This window comes from Volvox carteri, assembly GCF_000143455.1.
Source record: "Volvox carteri f. nagariensis unplaced genomic scaffold VOLCAscaffold_40, whole genome shotgun sequence".
Classification (NCBI taxonomy): Eukaryota; Viridiplantae; Chlorophyta; class Chlorophyceae; order Chlamydomonadales; family Volvocaceae; genus Volvox; species Volvox carteri.
This window is the reverse complement of record NW_003307583.1, coordinates 637,608-662,179: the sequence shown is the minus strand read 5'-3', so window position 1 is coordinate 662,179 and position 24,572 is coordinate 637,608. Positions and strand designations below refer to the sequence as shown.

The 24,572-nt window shown below is 56.2% G+C and overlaps 5 protein-coding genes across 5 annotated transcripts; 2 read left to right on the top strand and 3 right to left on the bottom strand.

Annotated features, from left to right (window-relative positions):
• Window positions 1-822: 822 nt before the first annotated feature.
• On the top strand, window positions 823-4,719 carry VOLCADRAFT_118607 (uncharacterized protein; the record flags this gene model as incomplete). Its single annotated transcript, XM_002954100.1, has 8 exons — window positions 823-1,015; window positions 1,380-1,510; window positions 2,216-2,327; window positions 2,773-2,849; window positions 3,128-3,427; window positions 3,649-3,727; window positions 4,037-4,153; window positions 4,523-4,719. The coding sequence occupies 8 exons, from the start codon at window positions 823-825 to the stop codon at window positions 4,717-4,719; spliced, it is 1,206 nt and encodes a 401-aa protein (XP_002954146.1).
• A 958-nt stretch (window positions 4,720-5,677) lies between these two features.
• On the bottom strand, window positions 5,678-6,769 carry VOLCADRAFT_82625 (uncharacterized protein; the record flags this gene model as incomplete). The annotated part of the gene is made up of 2 exons (XM_002954017.1): window positions 6,297-6,769; window positions 5,678-6,025 (listed from the first exon to the last, which is right to left on the bottom strand). Exons 1-2 carry the CDS (start codon window positions 6,621-6,623, stop codon window positions 5,678-5,680), a joined length of 675 nt encoding a protein of 224 aa, XP_002954063.1. The 5' UTR covers window positions 6,624-6,769.
• Window positions 6,770-8,266: 1,497 nt separating this feature from the next.
• On the bottom strand, window positions 8,267-14,552 carry VOLCADRAFT_121257 (uncharacterized protein). Its single transcript, XM_002954016.1, has 8 exons — window positions 14,181-14,552; window positions 13,568-13,713; window positions 12,987-13,150; window positions 12,223-12,391; window positions 11,217-11,819; window positions 10,644-10,865; window positions 9,913-10,188; window positions 8,267-8,870 (listed from the first exon to the last, which is right to left on the bottom strand). The coding sequence occupies exons 1-8, from the start codon at window positions 14,404-14,406 to the stop codon at window positions 8,634-8,636; spliced, it is 2,043 nt and encodes a 680-aa protein (XP_002954062.1). The 5' UTR covers window positions 14,407-14,552; the 3' UTR covers window positions 8,267-8,633.
• Window positions 14,553-15,763: 1,211 nt separating this feature from the next.
• On the bottom strand, window positions 15,764-17,036 carry VOLCADRAFT_118602 (uncharacterized protein; the record flags this gene model as incomplete). Its single annotated transcript, XM_002954015.1, has 4 exons — window positions 15,764-15,859; window positions 16,071-16,229; window positions 16,423-16,567; window positions 17,022-17,036. Coding segments are annotated over 4 exons (415 nt in total), but the record flags the coding sequence as incomplete, so codon positions are not given.
• A 294-nt stretch (window positions 17,037-17,330) lies between these two features.
• On the top strand, window positions 17,331-21,899 carry VOLCADRAFT_118601 (uncharacterized protein; the record flags this gene model as incomplete). Its single annotated transcript, XM_002954099.1, has 10 exons — window positions 17,331-17,399; window positions 17,543-17,589; window positions 17,882-17,951; window positions 18,458-18,636; window positions 19,217-19,265; window positions 19,849-19,919; window positions 20,314-20,392; window positions 20,816-21,141; window positions 21,677-21,764; window positions 21,864-21,899. 10 exons carry the CDS (start codon window positions 17,331-17,333, stop codon window positions 21,897-21,899), a joined length of 1,014 nt encoding a protein of 337 aa, XP_002954145.1.
• Window positions 21,900-24,572: the final 2,673 nt, after the last annotated feature.

Here is a 24,572-nt window from a genome sequence, read left to right as displayed (position 1 = left end):
GCCATCTGTGGGGATTTTCCTTCTGCTTGTCCCGCCATGCACCGTCGCTCATGCCCTTGCGGATGCGCTGTGTCTGAGCCCGCTTGGCACTGCGAGCACTCGGGTTGGGCGCCTCGCCGCATTCGTTGTTGTCAAGCTGATTGGGTGACAGCTTGCGCTTATGCTGATCACAACCGCCATGGAAGGCAGGGGTAATGGCGCCCGTGTCATCGGTCGCCGCTGGCAGCAACATTGCCGATGCATTACCGACAACAGCACCGCCGTCCCAAACGCCTTTATCAGGAAAAAATTTAGACTTATCTTGCTGTTTTTGTGTTTGTTCGGCGTTCAAGTCGTTGCCTTTTGCGTGTTTGTCTATGGAAGGACCGGTCATACATTCTGCTATGCCGCGTTGACTCACGGGCTTGACCTTCTTACGGCCCCTCATATCTATTTTATGATCGATAATACTAAGTTCTGCACACTACGGAACAATCTGGCAGCAATGGACGTTTTTGGCTGAAGGAATGAAAATGTACGGATCGGCCTCACTTTGTTCCTTATTTCCAAAGGCCAAAAAGGCTTCTTTATTCCTTAAAAGTAATATATTACTTAAAAAAAACACTGGTAGACATGCGTACATGCGTACATGCGTACAGGCAGACAGTGAATCTGCTGTAGGGTCCAATCACTGGTGACATCCAAAGCACTTACACGCGTTGCCACTGCCACTGTGTCACAGACCTCTCCCCGCATATACATCCCCCTTCCCCCCCTTCCCTACATCACACAAAACAAAACGAAACCGAACCTCCCCCAGATCGGCCCTTAGTGGCGGTGCTGATGCAACGGCTGCTGAGTTCGGGGGTACGAACCGCCGACGGCGATGCCGCCGACTTCTTCTTCATCCCGCTGGTCATGCGCACCAAGGGCCAGTCCGCCAACCACCTGACGGCGGTTGTGTCGTACATTCAGCAGCACTGGCCCTGGTGGGGCCGTTATGGGGGAGGTCACAGGCATCTGCTGGTGGTACCGGGTGAGTGAGTGAGTGATGTAGTTGGAGGTGCTTTAAGGTGGCGGGCAGGGGTTTAATGAGGTTGGTCCGCGTTGGGTGGGTGCATGAGGGTGTGGCAGGTGAGGGTGTGGGTGGGACGTCTTGCCCTGCCTCCCCGATGTTGTGGACGACGTCGTTAGCACCCTTAGCCCGTCAGCGTCCTTAGGCCCTGCTAGTGTCTGGACTTCCCGGTTTGGCCGGGTCATTCGCGTTCTCATCTTTGCTGCCTTATCCCTACCCAGTATCCTAACCGGCCGGTATTGTACTCCATCCACCTTCTCGCCCGCCCTTCCAATCAACTTTTACCGAGACCCCGTTATGACTGACTCTCCGATCCCACCGGCAGCCGATCTGGGCCGCCGTATGCTTCCCGAGGAACTTCTCAAGCTTGTTGAGAATGTGACCTTCCTGACTCACTGGGGCTCGCACACCAATCACAGTGAGGGCGCCTGGGTGGAGTCGCACCGGCCAGGAAAGGTAAAAAATAGCGGCATGACGGCACCAGTACGTGTGTCTTTATGTCGATATCTGCTTATGTAAGCAATAAGCAATGGATATGATGGGTTGGTCGTTGGTCTTGACGGTCCCATGAATATAGCGCCTCAACGATGAGGCGTGAACTGGGGTGGGTGGTAGTGGGTGGGTGTTAGTGGGTGCGTGGAGGAGATGTAGAGCAACCTCTTGGGGGCGGCTTTCCTTCCTTGGCGAGTGGGAAAGAGGGAAAGGCGCTGGGTCGGTGGTGTGGTGTGGGGGAGGCGAGGGACCAGAAGCAAGGGGTGTCCGGGGTTGGCTGAGAGGGTGGCGCGGCAGGTAGGACCTTTGTGTGTTACAAGGTCGTGGGGTGGGTACCCCGTACCTTCAAAATGTGGGCTGCCAGATCGCCTATAAGTAACTATGTGTGTATCTTTATGTATAACAGTGCCCGCGCAAGTGTCACACCTAGGACAGCTACTTGCAAAATTGGACCTGACGGGTCATGGAGGCCATGGAGGCAGGGGAGGGGCAGGGGAGGTCTCGAGGCAGGCGGGGAGAGACTTGAGAGCAGACCAGCAGGTGAAGGAGTGGTAGAGGCTTGTACGAGATAGGACTTATTGTTTCTCCTGCATTGGTGATATGACGAATGATGGAAATTTGTTGTCGTCATTGCTTTGCTGCTATTGCGCCTGTTGCTGATGCCCCCAGGACATCGTTGTTCCACCGCTGCACAACGCAGACGAGCCCATTGTTTTTTCGCCGCTGCACACGCTCCACAGCAAGCGAAGGCGGCAGCGGACAAGTGGCCTGTTCTTCTCCGGTGAGTGAGGTGGGTGGGGCGGGTGCGTGCATGTGTATGGTGTGTGTTTATGGGCGTGTATGTGCGTGTGTGTTCTTGGTGAAAGGAGCATGATTAAGTTTGCAGGAGGAGCCACCGGGGTTGGGGTGGGCTTCCCCGGGAGGTGGGTGGAAGACGAGGGAATGTGAGAGAGAATGCTCCCGAACATCTTAGCTGTCATATGCCTTTTAGAAGGGAAACACCCAGCACCTAACTACGTATGTCTGTACGTGTGCGTGCGGGTGCTAGAAGGACGATATGCGTGTGCGGGAATGAATGCACGTGTGCATGTTACCACACGGCCCCACGCTGCCTCCACACGCTGCACGCATGAGCGCCGGACCGACCGTCATCGGGGCCCTCCATGCCCTCCATAGCCACACGTCTCAAACCCCTACGCTCCACAATCCTTTACTCTCTGGTTCAGGGCGCATCTGCAGCGACGGCAGCGAGCCTCATCGGGGCCGCTGCCGCACAAACTCCCAGGGCAACGTACGACACAAGGTACGAAACCGTGGACACGTGTTGCCCTGCCGTACCATGACATCGCTTGATTTCACATCAGCCATTTATCTTCCTAATCAGTACTGTGGCCCTGTGATGCCGTGGAGGAGAGTCGGGTGGGTGTGACGTGTGGATGGGGGGGTATGTTTGGGGCGTTATGTGCCGGACAGATGCGCCAACACGAATCTTAAATCCTGCGTCGTCAGGCTGGGCGTGGTTCGCACCGGCGCGGGCCCGGGTTCTGGGTGTCCCCCGCGTGTTTGTGTTTTGCTGTACAGGTTTTGAAGCACCATTGGAACCGCACCACATGGACCTTGACTACACGTGCCAAGGCCTACGCCTCGGCGCTCTCCTCCCACACCTTTTGCCTTTCGCCGGGTGGCGGTGGTTACGGGCGCCGCAGTGTACAGGCGGCCGTCATGGGCTGTGTGCCCGTACTAATCGGGGATGGCCTGCACCAGCCCTTCGAACCAGAGCTCGACTGGTCCCAATTTTCCATGAGCGTGCCTGAACAAGACATACCCCATCTGCACACCATCCTGGAATCGATGAACAGCTCGACGATTGCGGCCATGCAGGTGCGGCTGTGTGCAGGTCGTGGTGGGGCCCCGGCCCGTGCGTATACACATCGGTGTGTGCAAGGGTAACAACGGTAACATGAGGGCGCTTCTTTCATTTAGGATGAGAGAACGTGCTTTTGCATTGCTTGCGACTGGCTGCTGTACTTGACCGCCATATGTTCAGCGTGATCGCACATCGAGCCGCTCTCCCCCTCTCACCCATATGCGCTGACCGACAGGAGCAGCTCCGATGCGCCGCACAGCACCTGTATTACAGCACCACCTTTGGGGAGGTGATGGGCGAGGACGGAAGATACGGTAAGGGATATCAAAGACCGACAACAGTGCAACACGGGGCTCGGGTCGGGCTTCCCTCGATCAGGAAGGGATTGGAGGACATGGCGCACAGCCCTGCATGGCTTTGTCAAGACCGGGTTCCGGGGCAAGGATGAGCAGCACGGCTCTGCCACCGAATATTGGATCCCACATGGGTGTTGGATGGGTACACCCGTGCTACACATGGCGGTATGCTTGCCCGGCCATACTGCCGCGCGCCCATGCTCGTGTGTGCCACAAGCAGCCGCTGCAAGCACTCATTGGGCCAGTGCTTGCCCGTTCCGCATGTAGACGCGTTCGAGACGCTGATGGAGGTGCTCCGCATGCGGCGGGACCATCCCTCCCTGGACCCCAGTGAGTACGCTCGGACGGACAGCAGGTTCGCCGACTTCATCAACTGCAAGCTAGGTGAGGGTGTGCACAGGTGCCTCGGTGGGGGTGGCAATAGCTTGCGGCGGCCGCAGTTCGGCGGCGGTATAGTGGGGTACATGCAGCATGGTGCAATGCGTAATGGCAGCGGGGTAGGTAAGGTAAAGGATCTCCGGACCTGCGCCACCTTGACTAGGAGCTCCCGTTGCTACCTGACTGTTCCATTTGCCTGCCAGCAAGCAACAGGCCGGACACGTGCTGCTGCCGACGCGTCCTTGTGACTCTTTTCCGCGCTGCCTCATCCCTCATCTTCCCTCGCACTCCGTGTGTTGTTTTCCTGTCGCCTGTATTCCTCCGACACTTCTCCGGTCATGTTGTCATACCTCTGATCTGGCGGACGACACACAGAGCCCACGGGGGGCCCAGTCTCGCTGTGCACACAAAACAGGATGATCATGGCCGCCGATGGGCGGAACCTGCGGCCCTGTCGCCTGGAATTCCCTGGGCTGTCAATGCGGAGCATGCACATGTTCTACAGCTGGCCGGGAGGAGCCGTTTGCGGCAGCAACAGGAGCGTGGCGGCCTGCCCGCGCAGCTGGGTTTGAACCGTCTATACCGTGGTCCCTCCGTGATCCGCGGACAAGGGAGCATGTACCAGTAAGCGTACACGCATGCAGTGTGGAAGGATTGCACATGGCACGACAGCACCATGCATGCAAGCAACTGAAGGAATTGCGTATGGCGATTGTGTGGGCCAGGTTGGAGGAGACGGATGGGAAACAAGGTGAACACCGTGATCTTGTGGAACGATGGGACGGTATGGCAGCCGCGATCCGGATGCTTTTTGTTGTCGTGCATAAACGGAAGGTTTTACATCGACTCGGCGTAAACATCATGCATGACTTAATCTCCATGCCAAATGCTTATGTCGCAAGCGAGCTGAAGTATAAGGATAGCACCGTATTGAAACATGGACCGGTATGTTGCCGTTTTGGGTAGATATAACGCATTTCCAAGTCCCGTCTACCACCTCCTATATCTACTTTTGAGCCACCACTCCGGCAGGAGCTCACCACTGACCTATAAATTTTGTATGTACGCGTGTTCCTGGCACAGAAGTAGAACTTTGTTGGTCATTGTCAAAAAGATTTTCGACGAGACGAAATGCAATGTTATAGCTTGGCCACCAAACGCCAAAAGTCAGACACGAAGACACAAAGGATCACACCCCCTTAAGAATCAGCACATCTGCACATTCTGCATAGGCACGCTGTAAAATTATCTCTTCCACAGCCTACTGTAGAATGCATGGATCTCGCTCCTAATAACTATTGTCAGCAGTCACAGGTCTTATTCTCCAAGTAGGTTAAGTTATAGGTCCAAGAATTCGTGCCTTCCGCCACGGCCCCGTAATTCCACCGTACAGCCCACCTGCCAGCCAGTCCCCATTTAGCCTGCATCATCGCAGGAGCGGCTTCGAGGCAGCTCCCTAGTCCTGCTTGGTAACCCCCGCTTCCTGACTGCGGCTTGGCAAGTGCAGCAATGCACCCCCGGGACTGCCCCTCACAACCGCTTCAGGCCCTTCTTCACCTTTGCCATAGTGCTGGTGGCGCCTGCCGTTGCCGTGTTCTTACCCTGGTCCGACTTCGCCTTTTTAAGGGTTGGTGACGAGCTTTCCGTCGCACCCTCCTTCTCCTTCTTGGACGTTTCCGAGCTGCTGGTTCCCCCCGCGTTCGCGCCACTGGTTGTGAGCGGCGTGGGTGTGGGACGCTTTGCCATACTCATTCCATGAATATTGGTCATTAGCCGTGCACGTTTGTCGTATTCGTCGTAATCCTCCAGCAAGAGCTTGCCTGCCTCCTCGTTCAGGGCCGAGTCGGGGAATGGCTGGATAAGGAGGCACCGAATGACCTGCGGGCCGATGGTTCACGTCCAGTGAAGGGGTAAGTGAAGTCGGATAACGTAGAAGCCGCGTGGACAGGGACCATAACGAAAGGCACGGTATGTTTATACCGAACCTAGCACAGGTTGATAAATTCCTTTATAACTGTTGCCCGTCGTTATTTGAATTGCGTGAACACGGAGCTGTGGTCAAAGCCCAAGCTAGGCGCCCGATTTTGCAAAAAATAGTACGAAAATTAAGATATGCTCCACATATGTCCTGTCGGTGCTTCGGGCTCACCATAAAGACGTGTCGCAACGTCGTCTCGCTTGTCCAGTCCCGCTTCAGTACGTTCACGCAAATGTCACCGTTCGTGGAGATGTTCGGATGGAACACCTTGGTAATGAAAAAGCCTTTTGGCGGCGAGGCTGGAAAGTCTGACGGCAGCGTTAGCCGCATCCGAAACACCCCATTTTCATAAGGCGTTCCTTGTGGCCCGTCAACTTCTGCTTGAATGTCTGTTAAGTTCTGCTCGTTGATGAAAACGCGGATACCTTCGGCAGGGTTTGTCACAAGGTCTTGCAGCTCCTTCATGAGCCGCTTCAGGACTTGCGTCGACAGCTCCATGCGCCACGCTAACGAAATAAGTTATGTTTTTGAGACCAACAGTCTGCCTATGCAAATACAAACTATGTAGAGGTACCTGGTATGAATGCAGGTATAGTAAAAAGTATGTATACAAAGTATGAATAGAGACTGATATTAATTTCGTTATAACCCAGTCTGAGCCGTTTGAGAAGTGATTCTGAATTATGGCAGCTTTGACCAAAGATCACCAAGTTCCATGACGTTGTACAAATAGGACAACGCGCTGCGATGCATAATCAGGGAACTTTTCTTACCGGCTTATGCTTAAGAAACTACTCTTGACTGTATTTGTCTCTTAGACGGAATTGAAAATGCAGCTGCGTCAAGCACGGGCGTCGGTTCAGCCGCAGCGTGCCCGGACCCGGACCGTGATTGTTGCACGGGCTTCCAAACAGCCCAATGCTGTGTTCAGCGCTTCGGTGGCAGGCTTTGTGATGGGCATGGTGAGCGGCGGGTAGTTTGCTTGCGTTTCGGGCCAGTGAATCTCACGCAGTCCACACGATCTCATTTAACTGTATGGGCTTAGCTTTGCACATAATATGAATATCGTATCAGATGCTATCTACTTCGAGGATCTTGATTTCGTCGCGCCAACTGTCTGCATCGGACCTGTGTTACCCCTGCAGAGCTTGGCCGGAGCTCCAATGTCCCTGGCAAGCGACTACGCAAGCAGTGTTGCGCGTGAGCAGGAGCTACTGGCTATCATTCGGTCTCGCAACGCGCAGCCTGAAGTGCAGGTGACTAAAGCCTGTAGGCCGCCGTAATCTCTACCCGTTTCCTTTGCCCATGCCCCGTTCTCGCCCCTATCCAAGCCAGTCCCATGCATGCCAGCTGTAACCATGCCTCATGCCGTGCCTTCTTGCAGGCGGAGGCATCGGAGGTAACCGTAGTGGCCCCGACGGTGGATGAGGCGCCTGTTGTCAGGCCAGTTACCCCGCCGCCTGCACCAGCCGCGGTTGCGGTAGTGGAGGAGCCGCCCGCCCCGGTCGCGGTTGCGGTAGTGGAGGAGCCGCCCGCCCCGGTCGCGGTTGCGGTGGTGGAGGAGCCGCCCGCCCCGGTCGCGGTTGTGGTGGTGGAGGAGCCACCTGCGCCTGTAGTGGCTGAGCCACTGGCTGCCGCCGCCCTCGAGGTGGTCATAGAGCCGAAGGCTGCAGCTGTGACGGTGGAGGAGCCCACCGTGGCGCCTCCGCCTGTTGCAGCACCGGTTGCGGATGTAGTGGCCGCATCCGAGCCCGCCCCGGCTGTTACCACTCCACCTGCGCCTGTTGTCGTGGCGCCGGCACCGGCGGCAGCCCCCACGGCGCCCGCCTCAGGTAGGGCCGCTGCTGCTCAACCGGTTGTATTTGAATGGATGCACTGGAATTGGGCTTCAGGCGGGTTCCATAGAAAGATCATGTACTGGTGCATTCCCATCCAGATTATATGGCTGAACACGAATGTCTGAATTCTGAATGTATTGCCGCTTCCCCTGGTGTGTGTGTGTGTGTGTGTGCGATGTCCTTTCGGTGTGGCTGACACACAACCGAGGCCATTCCCAAAGAGTCGGCCACGAGGCTGAGACGATGGAGTTGCTAAGTGTTTAGCTGGGGGTTGATGCTGTGTTTGCTATGCTTCCATGCGTGCAGGGAACACACTGCTGGTTGTGGGTGCAGCGGTTGTGGCCATTGGCGCGGCTGCTGCTCTGAGCAGTAACGGGTCAGTCACCGCGGAGGCATCCTCGCCGCCGGCTCCTGCCCCGGCAGCTGATGCACCACCAGCCGTTGCTCCCACCACTGAGGAGAAGCCCACGGCTGAAGGCACGAGCTCACAGTAGGTGCTTCGGTGCTGGGCATCGGGACAGCCGCAAGATGAACCGAGATTTTCCGAGTCGAATTGTTACAATTATATTTCTTAATAGTACTGTCGACGGAGTGGATATGTGGTATACGTGCGAGGTTGGACGGTAAAAGCTTTTGCTTGCCTGATGGCTTTGTTTAATTTTGACTCCTTTTATCGCCGGGGTAGCCCCATCAGCATCATGTAGTACGCCTCTCTCGCACCCGTAGACCCCTCAGAGGCCAGATCGATATCAGGCGTGAACCGATTGATTTCCGACAAGGATGGCGTTGTCGTTGTTGCAACAGTCGCTAGGCAATCCTCACTCGGTCGCTGATCATAAGTGGAAGAGGCTGTATTTTTCGTTGCTATTGTAGGCGTTGGTAATGCTTCCTTGTAGCTCGTCGGTGGCTGAAAGAACGATGGCCAGGAAGAGGTGATGATGCGAACGCCTTCTGCGAGCCCTTTTGCGCAGCTGCAGGTTGGAATAGGACTAAGGCTAATGCCATGTAAGACAGTAACCGCCACTTTGTCCATGCAAGCCGTGCTCCTCTGACACCTACTACCTCGCTAAACAGCACGCTTTAAGTACTGGATAATATGCTGTTGCAGTGGCACAAGCAACATTCAATCTGTTTCAACATGATAAACTGAGGAAGTCGTCGGTGCAGTAATATGTAGTACCAGGACGACAGTTTCATCGTAACACAGTTGTTGTGAAGCGGTCCAGAGGGCAATAACGCGGTCCAATTTGCCCGTGCTCACCTCTTCAAGGTAAAAAGGCCCGGCTCTCGGGGGCCATCCATCCATCCCTCGGCTCCAACACCTCCCTACATATACCCCATCCGCTCAGAGGCCCACAACTCCAACAGCTCCAACCACAACCTGCCCACCGTCCCCAACTGCAACTTGATGAACCTACACTCCCCCGAAACCCTGCCGGGTCCAAGCACGTCTAAGCTTCATCGAGGTCTGGCTAGCCATGTTCCTTTCTTATTCAGCCCCACCCGCTTCCTTTACCGTGTCCCCATACCGCCCCATGGCGAGTCAGACCACTAGTTCAACACCCCTCACCTCTACATTTTCCGGCGGCTTCCCCCCTCCCTCCCGCTTCATCATTTATAGATGCTACCACATGCCCGCGGCCACAAATCCAGAACAGTTGAGCGTTGCTTTTTTCCTTGGCGTCATTATCTATGTACAGCTGGTCCACAATGCTGAATGATCATTCCTCCCCTCCCCTGCAAACACACACGCGCGTAAGCCCCCGCAGCTCCCATCCCCTACTCCACCTTCAAACCCAGCTTTTAACCCCCCTCCCTCCCCACCACCACATTCCCCCCCGACATTGCCACACAACCCCACCCCACCCCTCCTCATTAATCTCTCAATCCGTCCGTTGCCGCTTCGCCGCCTCCCCCGCCTCCTGCTCCCGCGCACACGACGGACATACATACACGCGTCCCTGGCCCTGCGCGTAATCCTTGAACATGCCGATGCCGGGTCGCTTATCGCATGAGAAATGCGCCCAATTCTCGCAGGCGTCGCAACAAACCCAGTCCGAAGACACCGCATCGCCGCCGTTACACAACACGCAGCGGTCCAGCGTCACATCCTCGGGGTGCGCCAGCTCGTATTCCCACAGGTAGTTCTGGTAGTGGCGCTTCAGGGCGTTGCCCACACCGGTCTGCTTGTTGGTCTCCGTCCAATTGCGCATGCGGGGAAAGACCTGGTGGTGCAGGTGGGATAGGAGGTGGGGAAAGACGAACCACGAACGAGTGAAGCTGCTGCTGCCAGGGCAAGAGTGTACCAGAAGTAGGACTGACCAAAAGACGTTCTTGAAGGAGGCGACTCGGGATGACGTAGTGAAGATGATGTCGGAAAACTAACTACCTTGCCGCCAAGACTAAAATAAGCGCGGAAGAAAAGCAGTAATGCCAAGCCGTAAAGACGTGAAGGTAGGATCGGAGGGGGGGAGGTGAGGAAGGAAGGGGGAACGAGACGCCGGGCGAAAAAGCGGTCATTCAAGGGAAGGGATGACCGAGGGGGTGCGTGCGGGGGTGTACGTTTGTTTCCGGTTGGGCTAGGGAAGCGGGAAAAAAGCCGACTCCACCCTCCCCCCCCCATCACCACCACCACAAGAGCCACCCTTCGGTGCCCAGTACCACCCCCACCCCCACCCACCTGGCCCTTCCAGTTGATTCCGTTCCCCACGCGGAAGCCGCCCCGCGTCACCACCTCCCGGTACAGACCGAACAGGTCCAGGGAGACCCCGTTGAGGACCGCCTCGGGGAAGCGAACTCGGTCGATTGGCTTGCCTCGCAGCAGCGTCAGGAACTCCACTAGGTCGTCATAGAACTGGGACTCAGTGCACGAGGACAGTGGAGGGCGCCGACACACGTAGCCCTGGGTGTTGGTGTGTTTTGGTCAGGTTGTTGTGGGGGTGGGTGGGTGGGATGGGGGGAAGAGGGGGTTGATATGGGACAGGTGGGGACGGGTTTGGGAGGAGGCGTTTTGCTAGGATGGAGATAGAAGGGCATGCCAAGGGGTTTGAAGGGATTTTTTGGGTTTTAGGGTTTTCAGGATGGTCACACATGCACGCGGATCCACCCCTCGTCGTGTTGCAACTGTCTCATCAGCTCGCGGCTCTGCTTGTTTTAGTCATTAGCAGTGTGTGAGCGATGCACCTGTTATAACGCACGTAACACACAAAAAGATACACACAAACACACTGGCATCGCATTTTCCAACACCCACCGGCAAGTCCCCCGTGAAGTCGGACGGCTTGTCAGGTAAAGGACCCGTGGGTCGCCCGGGACCACGGGAAAATGGCTCGCCGTTGCCGATTAAGCCCGCCGTACCGTCGGCGCCGGAAGCCGAGGGACCATCGGCCGCGGCACCGTCGGGGCTGTCCGGTGATGCGGCGCCGGCGCCGCCCGCGGCAGAACAGCCAGCGCCGCCGCTGCCACCTACGTGCTGCAAGTGACCGTACAGTGCGTAACCCTTAAGCGCGTCATTCCCAAAGTAAGCGCCGCCGTTGGCGGCTGCCATCGTCAGGTCCATCGGCGCCGCCTCACCCCCACCGCCGGCTTCAGCGGCCACGCAGCTCTGCGGCGGCGGCGGCGGCGCCGCCGCCGCCGGCGACGGCAGCACCTCCCCTGGCGCCGCCGGCGGTGCTGCCGGCGCCGGACCCGAACCAGTCGTTGCTATTAGCGGCAGCAATTGCGGCGCCGCCACCGAGGCCCAGCTCCCTGCGATGAGTACTTCGTACCGTCGTACGTCGGCGGCTGTGAACACACCATCCGCCACGTTGCCCACCGCCGCCACGCCCAGTGCGGCCAGGGTGCGGTACCGGGGATCCTGCAGGGACCCACGCCATCACTTCGAGGCTGGTGGCCACCACCCTTGCCGGACAAAGACCAGGCGACATGCCCGGGCTGCGTGTTTCAAGACCTGGGAACCCCCTGACTGTAATCAAGCCCCCCGCCACCTCCACGCCGCCAAAACCCTCCACGTGACTTCCCTTTTCCCCTGCGGCCGCTCCCCTAACCACGCCGTACACCCGCACAGGACCGACGCGTCTCTTCCCCCGACTTGCCCCATCCCCCAAAACAAAAACCCTCTCTTACCCCTCCGGGCCCTCAGCCCTAGAACCGCCCACATTACCTCCCCCTCCCCCTCCCCTTCCCTCCCCCAACCAGCCAGCCAGGCCCAAACCCAGCGCCACAGCCGCACCCCTCTAGCAGCCCTACAACCCGCCCACCTTGCACAGGGACCTGAGCACCTCCACAGCCCACACGCTGGTAACAGCCACCGTGTCCATAACAGGCAACCCCCCCGCGACCAGCCTGGAGCTCCGCGGCGCCGGTAGGGACAGTCCGGGAGGCGGCAGGCGGAACTGCAAACCCACGCTGTCCGTCACCAGGGTCATCCTAAGAGGGGCCGGCGGGCGGGGTGGGGGGGGGGGCCGCGTCGGAGGCTGAGAAATTGTTGAGCGAAACGTACATAATTTCGGGGATCTCGGGGATTTCGTCATGGTAAAAATGCAAAGAATGAATGAGCTGCCAAAAAAGGTGGGGGAAGGAGAGAGAGAGAGTTAGAGAGATGTAAATGGAGTCAAAAGAACGGGGAAATATGCACAGCGTATATGCACAAAACGTACGAAGAGCAGTTGTACCGAACGGCCAAGTTTGGGACTCGGGGGATCGGTTTGGGGCTAAGGTGGTGTGGTGGTGAGTTGGGTACATCGTTTGGAAGTGTGGGAAGAAGCCGAACTTCCTCTTAGCCCTTGGGATACGGGCTAAGAGCTAGGAGGGCAGGAACGGAGGAAAGCGACGTGATAATGCTCGATACATGACACACACACACACACACCTACTCGTACACATACACATACACACACACACCTACTCCGCGTTTCCCGTCCCCCAGTTATCCCCCCAGCCAACCCTTCCCTCCCTCCTCGTTCGTGGTTCGTCTCCCCCCCCTCCTCCCCCTTTCCTCCCCCCCCCTTCCCCACACACGCACCTCAGCGCATGCTCCACCAGCGCCTCATGTTGCAGCACCGAGGGGGGTGTCCCCAACACCACCCCCGCACTGACGCCGCTGGCGGTCAGGAACTGGCACCGCACCGCGCGACTCCCCGCGGGCAGGTTGCGGGGCAGACTGTCTACGGCGCCGAGGGACACTAGCTGCATGAGCAGGGGGGGAGGAGGAGGGTTGCGGGGGAGGGGAGATGGAGGGGAGGGAAGGAAGGAAACACATGAAACGCAAAAAACGGAGGAGGACGCAGCTGCCTGCCGACTGACGTCCTTAACTGACGACCCAAACTGCTGAACAGGGTTCCGTCCCAAGGGGTGGATGAGGTCTCACAGCCCGGTGGTGTACCGGAATTAAGTGTCCAACACGGGGCCCTGCGGGTCAAGGCAGGGGAGAACCACATCACCACATCACAGAACAGCCCTCTCACATCTCCGTCACGCAGATAATTACCTCACCTCACCCTCGCCCCGTCGCCTAGTCCGCACACACACAGTCTTCTGCACATATACACAATCTTGCGTAGCCTTGGCCATTACTCGTACTCTTCCGTACATATTCATCCGTACCTTTAGCGTACGGACCTCCATGACCAACAGGGCTCTGAGAGCCTCCCCGAGAGAGCTCAGTCGTCGGGCGTCTATGAGGGAGGAGGTTCCCACCAGCAGCAGCCGCAACTCCGCGCGGGGTGCCAGCAGCCGTACATCCATCCAGCCTAGACGTGGGATTGAGCGCAGGGAGGAGGGGGGGGAGGGGTATCACATGCAAGAAGCTGAGAAACGAACTGCCGGCGTCCCAAGGGAGTGAGAGGAGGAAGGCGGAGCGGGGTGGGAGGGGGGGTGTAACCGCAGGGAGAAGAGGAAAGGCGTGGAGGGCTCATCAGATTATCATTATTATTATTATTATTATTACTATTATTATTACTATTATTATTACTATTATTATTACTATTATTACTATTATTACTATTATTACTATGATGATGATGATGATGATGATGATGAGGAGGAGGAGGAGGAGGATGGCAAGTAGCATCGAAAGTAGTCATTGTTCCAAGGCAACGAGAAGGGAAAAAAGATATGGGTAAGGGAACGGGGTGGGGGGGAAGGAAACTGCATTCATCTCCCCTTCCCCCGCCTTCTCCCCTCCGCCGCCGCCAAGTCCGAACAGCCCTCAACCCACCCGGAAAGGACTTGAGCCCGTGCTCGTCCAGCTCTAGCCCCGGAACCACCACAGCCGGAATGGACGAGCTGTCTGGCAGGGCCGGCCATTCAGCCGACACAAACGCCGGCAGCGGCGGCGAAACGTAGCCTCCACCCCCGTCGCCATGGCTAGCGGCGCTACCTCCACTGACACTAATGCTACTGCCGCTACAGCAGCAGTGCGCCTGTGCGCCGTGGCTGGCCATTGAAAACGCCTCCGGTGGCGTAGCGGAGGAATTGAAGAGGCCGGAGAGGAAGGTGGCGGCGAAAAAGGACGCCACAGCGGCGGGGATGGGCGAGTTGGCTGGCCACACCAGCACGTGCGTGGCGCCTCGGTGGTGGAGAGCGGGACCTGCGGGGACGCATTAGCAAAGAGGAGGAGGAAACATTCGCAAACTTCAAAAGATGTCCCCAACTGCCAACGTCCCAAGGAGTAACCCCACGGGCTGGTTGGGTCGAGGGGAGGTGAGGGGAGAGGAAGACGAACCACGAATGAGTGAAGCTGCTGCCAAGGAGCAGGACTGACCGGGGTGTGTGTGGGAAGGAGGAGAAGGGGGGAGGGGTTTACATGAGGGGTAAAGGAGGAGGGCCTGTGCGTCGGGACCAGAGGGCTGGAAAAGGGTCTTGCACGTGCAGGTGGGACACACACACACACACATACACACAAACACACACACAAGCACACACGCACACACATACACACATTTCGTAGCCACGCTATGCAATGGCTTTCTCTGTGTCAACCTTTCTGCTCGGGCACAATCAAACTGGCTGACCAGCCCTAGTCCTCTCCTCCTCGGCATGAGCACACGACCCCCTGCCCGGAAACCAATCCCGTGCTCTCGGGTGCGCGCCGGAAGTCGGGCAGCCCCTCTGTACCCCCCCCCGCCTTCTTCTAGACCATAGAACGCCGTTGCCGTCACACCGGTCACTGCCTCAACCGGCGTTGCGCGGCATTTCTGCAAGAAAGCCCCGGCATCGACCCATGGGTCAGTTGGTGAAGCAGGACACGCAGCTGACAACCCGTAGTACAGTATGTGGAGCAGTGCTTACAGCAAAGTTCAGTAAGGGGATCGAACCGGATGCATATGTTGTGGCTTGTGGGAAATCGTCCGGTCGTCCGATGAGTTGAGCGACCCGGCAAGGCGTCGCTCAACTCATCGAACATACGCGAACCTCGCAGCTCACATCCCTGCCACGTCCTCATTATTATTATGTGACACTGTTTACTCCATTACAATGGGCCAGGACCCGGAGCACAAAAGTGGATCATTGGGTCCGCATTGAAGGGTATCAGCCGACCCATGGGTCAGTGGGTCCGCAACGATTGTTTGCTTGCGGTGTTGCGGTAGTGTGGTGCCTCTTCCTGCGCCTCCTTGCGGTTTCCTTCTTATCCGTATGTCATAGTCTATACAATATTAGTTCTTCTCGCTCGCTTCAAAGGCCTTACATGAGAGGTTCGCGAAAGGTTTTACAGAATATGCTCTTGAGGTACTTACATTGGAATTCAAATGCAAAACCGGTTTTTTTATATACTCATATTCTCATTTTTAAAGCACTCACCGAAATGCGCCGACACCTCCGCGTCCACGTACGCTACCTCAGCACGTGCTTCCTCGAGTGCCGTTAAAAGCGCCGCTTCGCCCAGGTCCTGCCCATCTGTATCAGCACAACCAGCCGGTGCAGCGGTAGCGGCAGGATGAGCGGATCGATGTCCCGCCGGAGGTTTGGGCGGTTTGAAGGGGTTTTTGTGGGTTTAGGGGGCGGGCCTGGAAAAGCAGGAGCTTGCTCATATCGCCGGGAACGAAATCCTCCTCCTCCCTCCCCCCAGCGGGACCCGGTGTCAGCGTATGTTTGTTCTCAGGCTTACTACAGAACCCGCCTAGCAGTAACGGAGCTGCAATGATGGAGTCCAAGGGCTTAAAAGAAAGGTGTACAGCTCGAGTCCGAGACCGGCTCTCATGGACTTGGGTTTGGGTCCGGGCGTGTCGTTGGCCTTTGAACTCTCTATATGGCGACTGTGGATTCTCTACATGATGAGAAACATGGATGTCGGGCGCACAGGTGGTCCGTTTGGATGACCTGCTGTAGGAGATCTTCGTGCCATGTATCCATATATGGCCGGCAGCGGTTTCAAGCACCTCCGAATAGACGTGATCTGGTGGCGTCTGATCTGGGTTGCCCCAAAAGCTGCTTTCCCCTCGGTTTTTTAAAGGCCCTACCGCGAAACTGGAAGGGCCCAACCGTGCTTGTCGCCAGCTGGCCTTCATGCTGCAATGACGACCCGCAGCAGTAGACAAGGTTTGGTCGCTTTGCTTCGACCGCGTCCCTAAATTCCGCCAACGATGGGTTGTAGATGACCGACACCTGGGACACGTCCGCGTGACGAAAGTGGGCTCATGGAGTCGTCCGGCGTGGCACCGTGTGTGCGGGTGACGTCGGCTGCCTTTGGCGCCGTTCACAAGAAGGGAGAGTAAACAGCTGTGGACAAGCGAATACCTCGACATTAGGCTGGCGTGCCTCGGATGCTGCCAAGTCCAGCAGGACTGAGAATACTCCAATTCGTCCCTCTGGTTCGCTGGAGCAAGCCAGTACACGCCATCTCGATACGGAAGACATAGTGTCCTATTCAGGGTGCATCATGGTTATCCTTAAAAAGCAGGGCGATGACCTACAGTCCAATCAACAACGTTGTTTCCTGCAAGATATATGTTAGCAAGCGCTTTTTCGAGATGGTACCGAGGCAATACACTTAACGCAAAAATTATTGCAAAAACATAGGGTTTGGTTCGTTTAACGAATGCTGGTTCCGGAGCCGCACGGTTTGTTTTTTCATTTTTGTCAAACTGCACAGTCTGAATTTCGTGTCACAGTCGATATATACATATACATCAGGGACAAATCTACCCTCTGTACACATCAATTCTGTTTAAGCATCGCGCCATTCGCTAGTGTGTGTCGTTTGACGGCCGTGCCGCGTAGACTTATGAACCTCCCTTAACGGAAAGCACCCGAGTCTTCCTCAAGACACGTCTTGAGCAACTGCATACCTAGATTCTGCTCGTGAGCCCCTGACGGCCAAGAGTAGGCAATTTTGTGACGCATGCCGGCTAACCAAGCACCTGCGATAATGAGCGGCGAAGAGGAGGAGGCAGCTTCGCAAGGGCTGCCTAGTGTCATTGATGAAATCCTTGACCAGGTCAGAAACGCAGTCCAGTTTCGCAATAGCGCCTCTTACGTGCCCGGCCCATACTCAGTGCCGCTTCGAAGTGCGTTTCCCTCGCAAGGGCGTACACTTTCCCCCCGCCCTCTAAGCTGCGTCCGCTTCCCCCACTGCGACAGTACCGCTTCAATTGGGAACCTGAGTACCGCTTGAAGTTTAAAAAAGAGTGAGTTGTTCCTTTCCCCGTCTCCCCTCTCCGCTTAGCCTCCCCCCGGTCCACGCACATCCGTCCGTCCGTCGGCTAGCCATCCCCGAAAACCCAAACCCCAGGATAAAAGGCCGCGCTTGGGAGCCGGGACGGGGTGCCGCCTCCGCGTTCCATTCGCAGCATTTCCTCGCTTAGCATTGCAGAATGGAGCCCGTAGCTCGGTACTGCTGTGTACGGCTCGTGCGGCTGTACGCTTATTGAAACACACACACACACACACGCCCTGCGTCTTGGGGTTATCGGGTTGCAGGCTGGCGAGCTATACGCTGAGTTTGGCAGTATCCAAACCCTTCAAAGCTTCTACGAGAGTTCGAATGATGGTGAGGGTGTGGTGGAAAAAAGCGGGTAGTGGTTAGCGGTGGCGTTTATTCGACAACAGGGACTCGGATTTGTGGAAAAGAGAGAGGGGGGGGAGGGGAAGGACGGGGGGGAGAGAGAAAAAATACTTTGGGGTTCCGAGAGTTTGCGGCAGTGAATTGCTTTTGCTGCTAACCGGCCGCCGAATGGTTTCTCGCAGCGCTTCGAATGCTACGATGCTGCAAGACATCAGAATTCGTTCTATGTTACGCCACACCATGCTAAGATACGTCAGCATTCGTGCTGTACTGATCATCATCATCATCATCATCACGAACGTCTTAGGCGGTCGATCCTTTCTTTCTTGCTGCATCATCACCATCATCATCATCATCATCATTAAATGAGCCCTCACCCACCAACTACTACCCATCAACTACCACCCATCAACTGTCACCACCAACTACCACCCACCAACTACCACCAACTACCTCCCATCTGGGCCCTCTTTCCCCTTTTCCGCCTGCAGGTGAAGCCAGAGCAAGTGGACGCCGGATGGCGACCGGGTCGGTTCATCCAGAAGGCGCTGGTGATGCCGCAGCAGCGCTTCGCCGCCGTGTACAGCCGCAAACTGGCGCTCAGCTTCCTGCGGCTGCAGTTCGTGGTGGGGTACTTTTGGGACACACGGCGACCCACCCTGGACTACAGGTGAGTACGTAGGAGTACGTAGCGGTGAACGTAGCGGTGAACGTAGCGGTGAACGTAGCGGTGAACGTAGCGGTGAACGTAGCCGTTAACAATCTGAGCTGCGGCTGCAGGCTGCGGGCTGCCTGGCGAGGTGGCACACACACATGTGTTTTGCGTGGTGTTGCGCTGTATGTATGTGTATGTGTGTCGGTGTAATGTGGTGTGGTGTGGTGTGGTATGGTGCGGTGTTACACTGCCCCGGGGGTTGAGTCGGTGAGGGGAGAGGGGTCGTAAAACCCTGATTAGACCTCTTTTTGAGACATGCATAGGTATAATAGTGGTGGTAGTAGTGGTGGCAGTAGTAGCAGTAGCGGTAGTATATATAATATATATATATATATATAATATATATATATATATATATATATAATACGTATGGTGTGTGTGTGTGTCTATATCCTTTGTGCGCCTCCGTTCAGTAACTCCCTTCCACCGGTGCTGGATGTCGGCAATGTCGATTCTCTATATTTCACATGTTCCCCTCTTCACCACAACCATCACCACCACCACCACCACTCCATCCCTACGCCCTCCATGACAGGTTCAGCACGAAATGGAACGAGGGTCTGAGGTTTAAGCGCAAAGAGTTTGTAAGTGCCGAGAGGAGCGCGTATCCTGTTGTATCGTGAATGAGTGAGAGTGAATGCTGATACAGTAGATCCCTAAGGCTCATGTCGGGCAGGTGCACGACACGCTGTACGACATGGTACGGGTTCTGCTGTTGGGTTGGGCCTGGGTTTGGGGTTGCAAGAGTGTGTCTGTGTGTTGTTGTTGGCCCAGAGCAAAAAGAGGCCTCTCGAGGTGGAGGCAGGAAAGTGCTTCAGCGCGTATTTATGGCAGCTGTGTGTGTGTGTGTGTTTTTGCCGTACTGAACGACAGGTATCACGGGGTGGTTTCTTGGTGCCGTAAGCTCGTTGACCCGCGACGGGGGTGGATCCCTTTCAGCACCCTTATCCCTTACTTCGCGCCTCTCTCTCTCTCTCTCCCTCCCTGCGCCATTCAATTTATAGATTTTAATTATAACTAAACATCAATTATGTTGACGAGAAAAGAAATGAGTACCCACATTTATATGTTTTGTTTTGACACCCTACCCCAGTCCCAACTCGCCCATGAATCCGACCCCAACCCCTTGAAACCCCCGCCCGCCCCCTCCCCTCCCACCCCCCGCAGATTCAACCCACCCGTAATCTGCTCATTCGCACCTGCTGGGCGCTGGACATGCAGCTGCCGGAGGCGGAGGGGTGAGTGGGTGGAATCTGGAATCACATGACGGTCATGATGATGATGATGATGTTTGTGATAATAATTATGATGATGAAAGATGAAGCAAAGCGTCAACTGCCGAGTGGCGGGCCCCAGGGCTTGAGCCTCTGCTGCCGAAGTGAGACGATTGGCCAATGGGTTTGGGGAGTTTTGGGTATTGGAAGGATAGAAGGACAGAGACGCCACTGGACCGGGACCGAGAACACAACGAAACCGAAGCGTGCTGGTCACCTGTTCGAACCCGCCTCCTGACATCCCCTTCTGCTTCCTGGAATGGACACATAGCCACTGCCTGCAGTATCGCAGCTGGGAATTAGGTCCCCAACCGCCGCTAACCGTAACCGCTAACTGCCCTCTAACCCCCTCCCGTAGCCACCTTGGCGGGGGCCAAGGCAGCAGGCAGGTGCCGGTGGAGGTCGAGTACGGCAGCTTGGACATCAGCGTCACGCAGGTCCGTACGTGTGTGTGTTGTCGTACACCAGCGAAACCATGGAATGAGCGCCTCCCGCTCTCTTCCCGAGGGCTATTGCATTCTAGGATTATACATTTTAGGACTCTGCATGGCTGTCTGCTATTATAAAGACACGAGAAAATCTGGGCTGATTTAAAAAATTAATATTTTTACAAAACCTTCGGTAAGTTTTGTAAACTGGGAACGAGATGGACCAACCGTCTCAACTGTCTTATTTCCACTACGTGCTTCCCCCTGGGTCCTAATAGCGTGAGATATGGCTTCACCGCCGTCCATGTGTCCCTTGGCGGGTGGTTACCCAAGCATCCGCCCGCTGCTGGGTCACCCTCCCCCCCCCACACACATCCCTCCACCCTGCTACATGTTGTCCTCTGTCCATGCGACCGTGCCACTTTGTCGCAGGTCGACTTCGTGTGCGATTTCGATGGCTTCAAAAAAAACTGGAAAAAGTCGGACCAGCCCAGGAGTCTCTTCGCGGCGGCACAGCCCTTGGAGGCGGCCGCTGCCGCTGCCGCCGCCGCTGGCTGCGCCTGCAGTTGCAGTAGTGGCAGTGGCGGCAGCGGCGGCTGTGGGGGTAGCATGTGTGCGTGTGGGGCTGCCGGAAGCGCTGGGGCTGCGGGCCCCGTGGGGCACACCCGGATAGCCTGGCCCTGGCAGCACCAGCACCATCACCAGCACAGCAAAGTCCCAGACGGTTCCAAGACGGAGTCAGGGGGGCGCGGCCGGGGGTGAGAGCGAGGCCCTGGCGCCTGTCAAAATTTAGGTGGTTTACACTAGGGGCTCTGGGTGAATGGTTGGGTGGATGGATAGGTGCTAGATCGCTGTGAAGATGGGGATGGGGATGCGCGTGTGTGCCGCCGTTGCCAGCGTTGCCAGCTGTACCTGCTGGGTGGTGGCGTATACAGCCAAGGTGCCGCCGCAGGGGTAGGAGTGTGAGCGACAAGGAAAAGTTTAGGGTTGTGGTGTATGCAACTTGTGTGAGTATGTGGGTGGTGTTTTGGGGGGAACTGGAGCGCTTTGGAGGATGGAGAAGTTGAGGTGTGTATATACACATATATGTATATATGTATGTATATATATGTGTGTGAGAGATAGAGATGCGTGGATTGGGGTGCTGGCGGCTGCTGATGAGGAGATGTTACTGCTGTTGGAGCTCAGCAGCAGCAGCAGCAGCAGCAGGAGATGCGAGGTGAGAAGAGGAGAAGGATGGAAAGGAAACGGATCGAAATCCTCTATAAAAGACGTTGCCATGACTGCCCTCAGGACAGAGCTAGAGTCCCTCTCTCCGCCGTCGCCATCGTCGTTGTTGCGGATGATGATGGTGGTGCTGACGGTGATGGTGGTGGTGATGGTGAGAGGATGTAGGGTGCCATACCGGGATGCATACATACTGACATACACGTACCCTTCGTTCGCACCCGCCTCAAGATTTCTTCCCGCGCGGCTGCAGCACTGCACTTCCCCCCCCCGGGTTGTTTCGTCTTAGACGTGCGTGCATCTTTACACCGCACCACATCAGTGCTAGGGTGCTGTCCTCGATCCTGTGCTAGTGGCAGGGTGGGTTGTGATGGGAGAGATGTCGCCAGGTACTCACCAGGCCCCCCCCCACTAAAGCCTAAGCCGCTTTCACCTCCTCGCACTAGCACAATACCAGAGCGCCGGCGCCAGCGCCAGCTGATAAGCTAGCTGCCTCTGGTAATGCTTTGTTCCGCGCGCCCACACTTATGCCGTTCGGGGTACACAACTTTTTCTTGATCTCCCTTCCGGCCGTTGCTAGTTGCGCAACTAACCGGCCCTGCTGAACTACCTGCCCAGTCCGTTGTTGTTGCTGCTGATGGTGCTGCTGCTGTTCCTGCTGCTGATGATGATGATGATGCGAGCAGCAGCAGCGGCTTTTCCTTACCTCCCTTTCGTTATCACGAGCAGCATATGGCTTATATTATATTACATGCCTCTCAATACGGAAATAATACGTGCAATCGATATGATGAGCATGCATGCGGAAAAGCATAAATATATCCGGCGAGATGTCGTGCACGCACAGCTTACAGCTGGTGTCTAATTTTCCTTTCCCAGACGTGGGGGTCCTTTGCAGATGCTGCACGTTCGCGTGGGTGATGATGAGAGGCACGAAAGCAAAGAAAGACCGAAGATCTGAACGGACACCCAGACATGGATGGTCCGGCAGGGCACGTTCTTTGCATGTATGGTAGTGGTAATGGGGGGGGGCCCGGGCGAGTACCCCCGATGGGTTGCATGGACCCGGCCTAGGCCGGATACCATTCCTTCCCCCGGGGCCAGGAGCGCACAGACGGCGCACTTAGGCAAGAGGTCGCGTGGGTGCGCTTGATAATGAATGGTTGATCGCATCGGAGTGCTTTTAGGAGGGCCAGGTGTGTGTGTGTGGGGGGGGGAAGGGGGATGGTTGAGGAAATTTTAGAGGAGAAAGCAAGGCTAGGGGCGTCATTGGCGTTGGCGCTGGGTGCTGCCCCCTCTGCCTGGCTGTCCTCCGCTCCACCACGACATGGATGTCGCATTGGGGGCAGATCGGAAGGCGAAGCATTCGACTCATCCATCCATTCGACTCATCCATCCATTCGACTCATCCATCCATCCATTCATAGGGGGGGTTTAGGTTCTGGAAGGAGGGATGGAGGCGGCTCAGGGGGCACGAGCCAACAGCGGCCTAGGCACCTGTCTTAACGGCGCAGCAGCTTGACTGGCAGTCTACTCTCTGTGTTAGCTGGCCTTTGGGATGGAGCTTTGGATGCTGGTGCGGCTGCTACTGCTGTTGTCGTATATACTGTTGTTCGTCGCTGCTGACGCTGGTATATATGCCCTGGAGGGCCGCGGAGTATTATTCCTTTATTCGCTCTTAGCTACCAAGGCCGCCCTTGTTGTTGTCACGTATTTAAGAAGGCAAAGAAATATGCTCTGTCATTACTCCTCGCTCGCTGTTTATAAGCCGTCGCATGGATTATAAAGGGTTCGAGTGGTAGTGACGGGGAAGGTGTCCGGCCAGTCCTCTGGCACGGTCTGGCAGTAGTTCCGCAATCTGTAGGTTCACGTCAGGCGTGTTAAATACACGGAGGGGTAAGGCTTGTGGGACGGAGGTGGGAAATGCCTTTAGGAGATAGGCTGGATTTCGTGTCGTTACCGTTTTCAGGTTCGTGGATTCTCGGTGCTCCATGTGGGGGGCCTAACAGGCCCGAATACACACACACACACAGACGTACAGACGTACAGATAGACACGCGCGTAGAGACACATAGACACGCATGTCTATTAGACACGGGTTTCAACCCGTTAACTTCATCATATTTTTAACTGACATAACGTCGGGAATGCACTGACGCCGCCAGGCTGAGGTGTAAAGGCGGAAAATGGCGCCTGGGGGTAATCGTGAGTAGGTGGTGAGTAGCTGTCGACCGAACTGGCTGCGGTTTATGTAATGTGATAGCTGGCCGGGGGGCCGACGACCAAACCGCTATGAGGGCAAGGATGGAAGCAAGGCCGATACCTGCCCGCACCACAGACACGCGCCTCGAGTCTCGTCGCCTGCAATCCCCTGGCTGCACAGGTGCCCCTTGCGTAGTTGTCCGTTTTCTGCGAGCGCATCGACGTGAAAAGACAGCCACCAAGCAAGAGTCGCTTTAATGCTTCCCTTCCCAGAGAGTGGTGACATGGTTGACGGGAAGGATGAGGTTCATCCCCGAACATCGGGGCAGGTAGAGGGAATGTCGGGCTAGTTGCCGCGGCTAAAGCTATATGTTGGAAAGTGACCGACACCATACTCATACACCAGAGAATGGTAATAGGGCCCAGGGAGGTCCGGCGCTTTGCTGTGTTTGACAAGTTATAACCCCCTACGGGTGAAGCGACACCCCCCTAATTCACACCATCATACAAGGTTAGCCGCTGATGGGGAAAGCATGGTGTCCCTCGAATCGGCCCGGGCGATAACGCCTTATGGTGACGCTTCTATCCAAAATTATTTCACTCACGCTCACACGATCCTTAAAATTACAATATTCACGCAATGCTTCCTTCTTAAGCTCGTAATTCTGAGGATTGCTTAGGGGCTGGTGAAGCTCTCGAAACGCACACACCTGACACCATGGCAGATACTGCCTTGGACTTGCAGTTCGTATGGCGTAGT

Bases quoted from the DNA above. Each gene is read 5' to 3' on its own strand.
- VOLCADRAFT_121257 (XM_002954016.1), bottom strand. From the start codon at position 14,406: ATGGCCAGCCACGGCGCACAGGCGCACTGCTGCTGTAGCGGCAGTAGC. The intron at 13,151-13,567 runs GTACGGATGAAT...CTGCTCATGCAG, and splicing joins TGGAGGTCCGTACGCTAAAG to CTAGTGTCCCTCGGCGCCGT. The intron at 11,820-12,222 runs GTGGGCGGGTTG...GGGTCCCTGCAG, and splicing joins TGCTCAGGTCCCTGTGCAAG to GATCCCCGGTACCGCACCCT.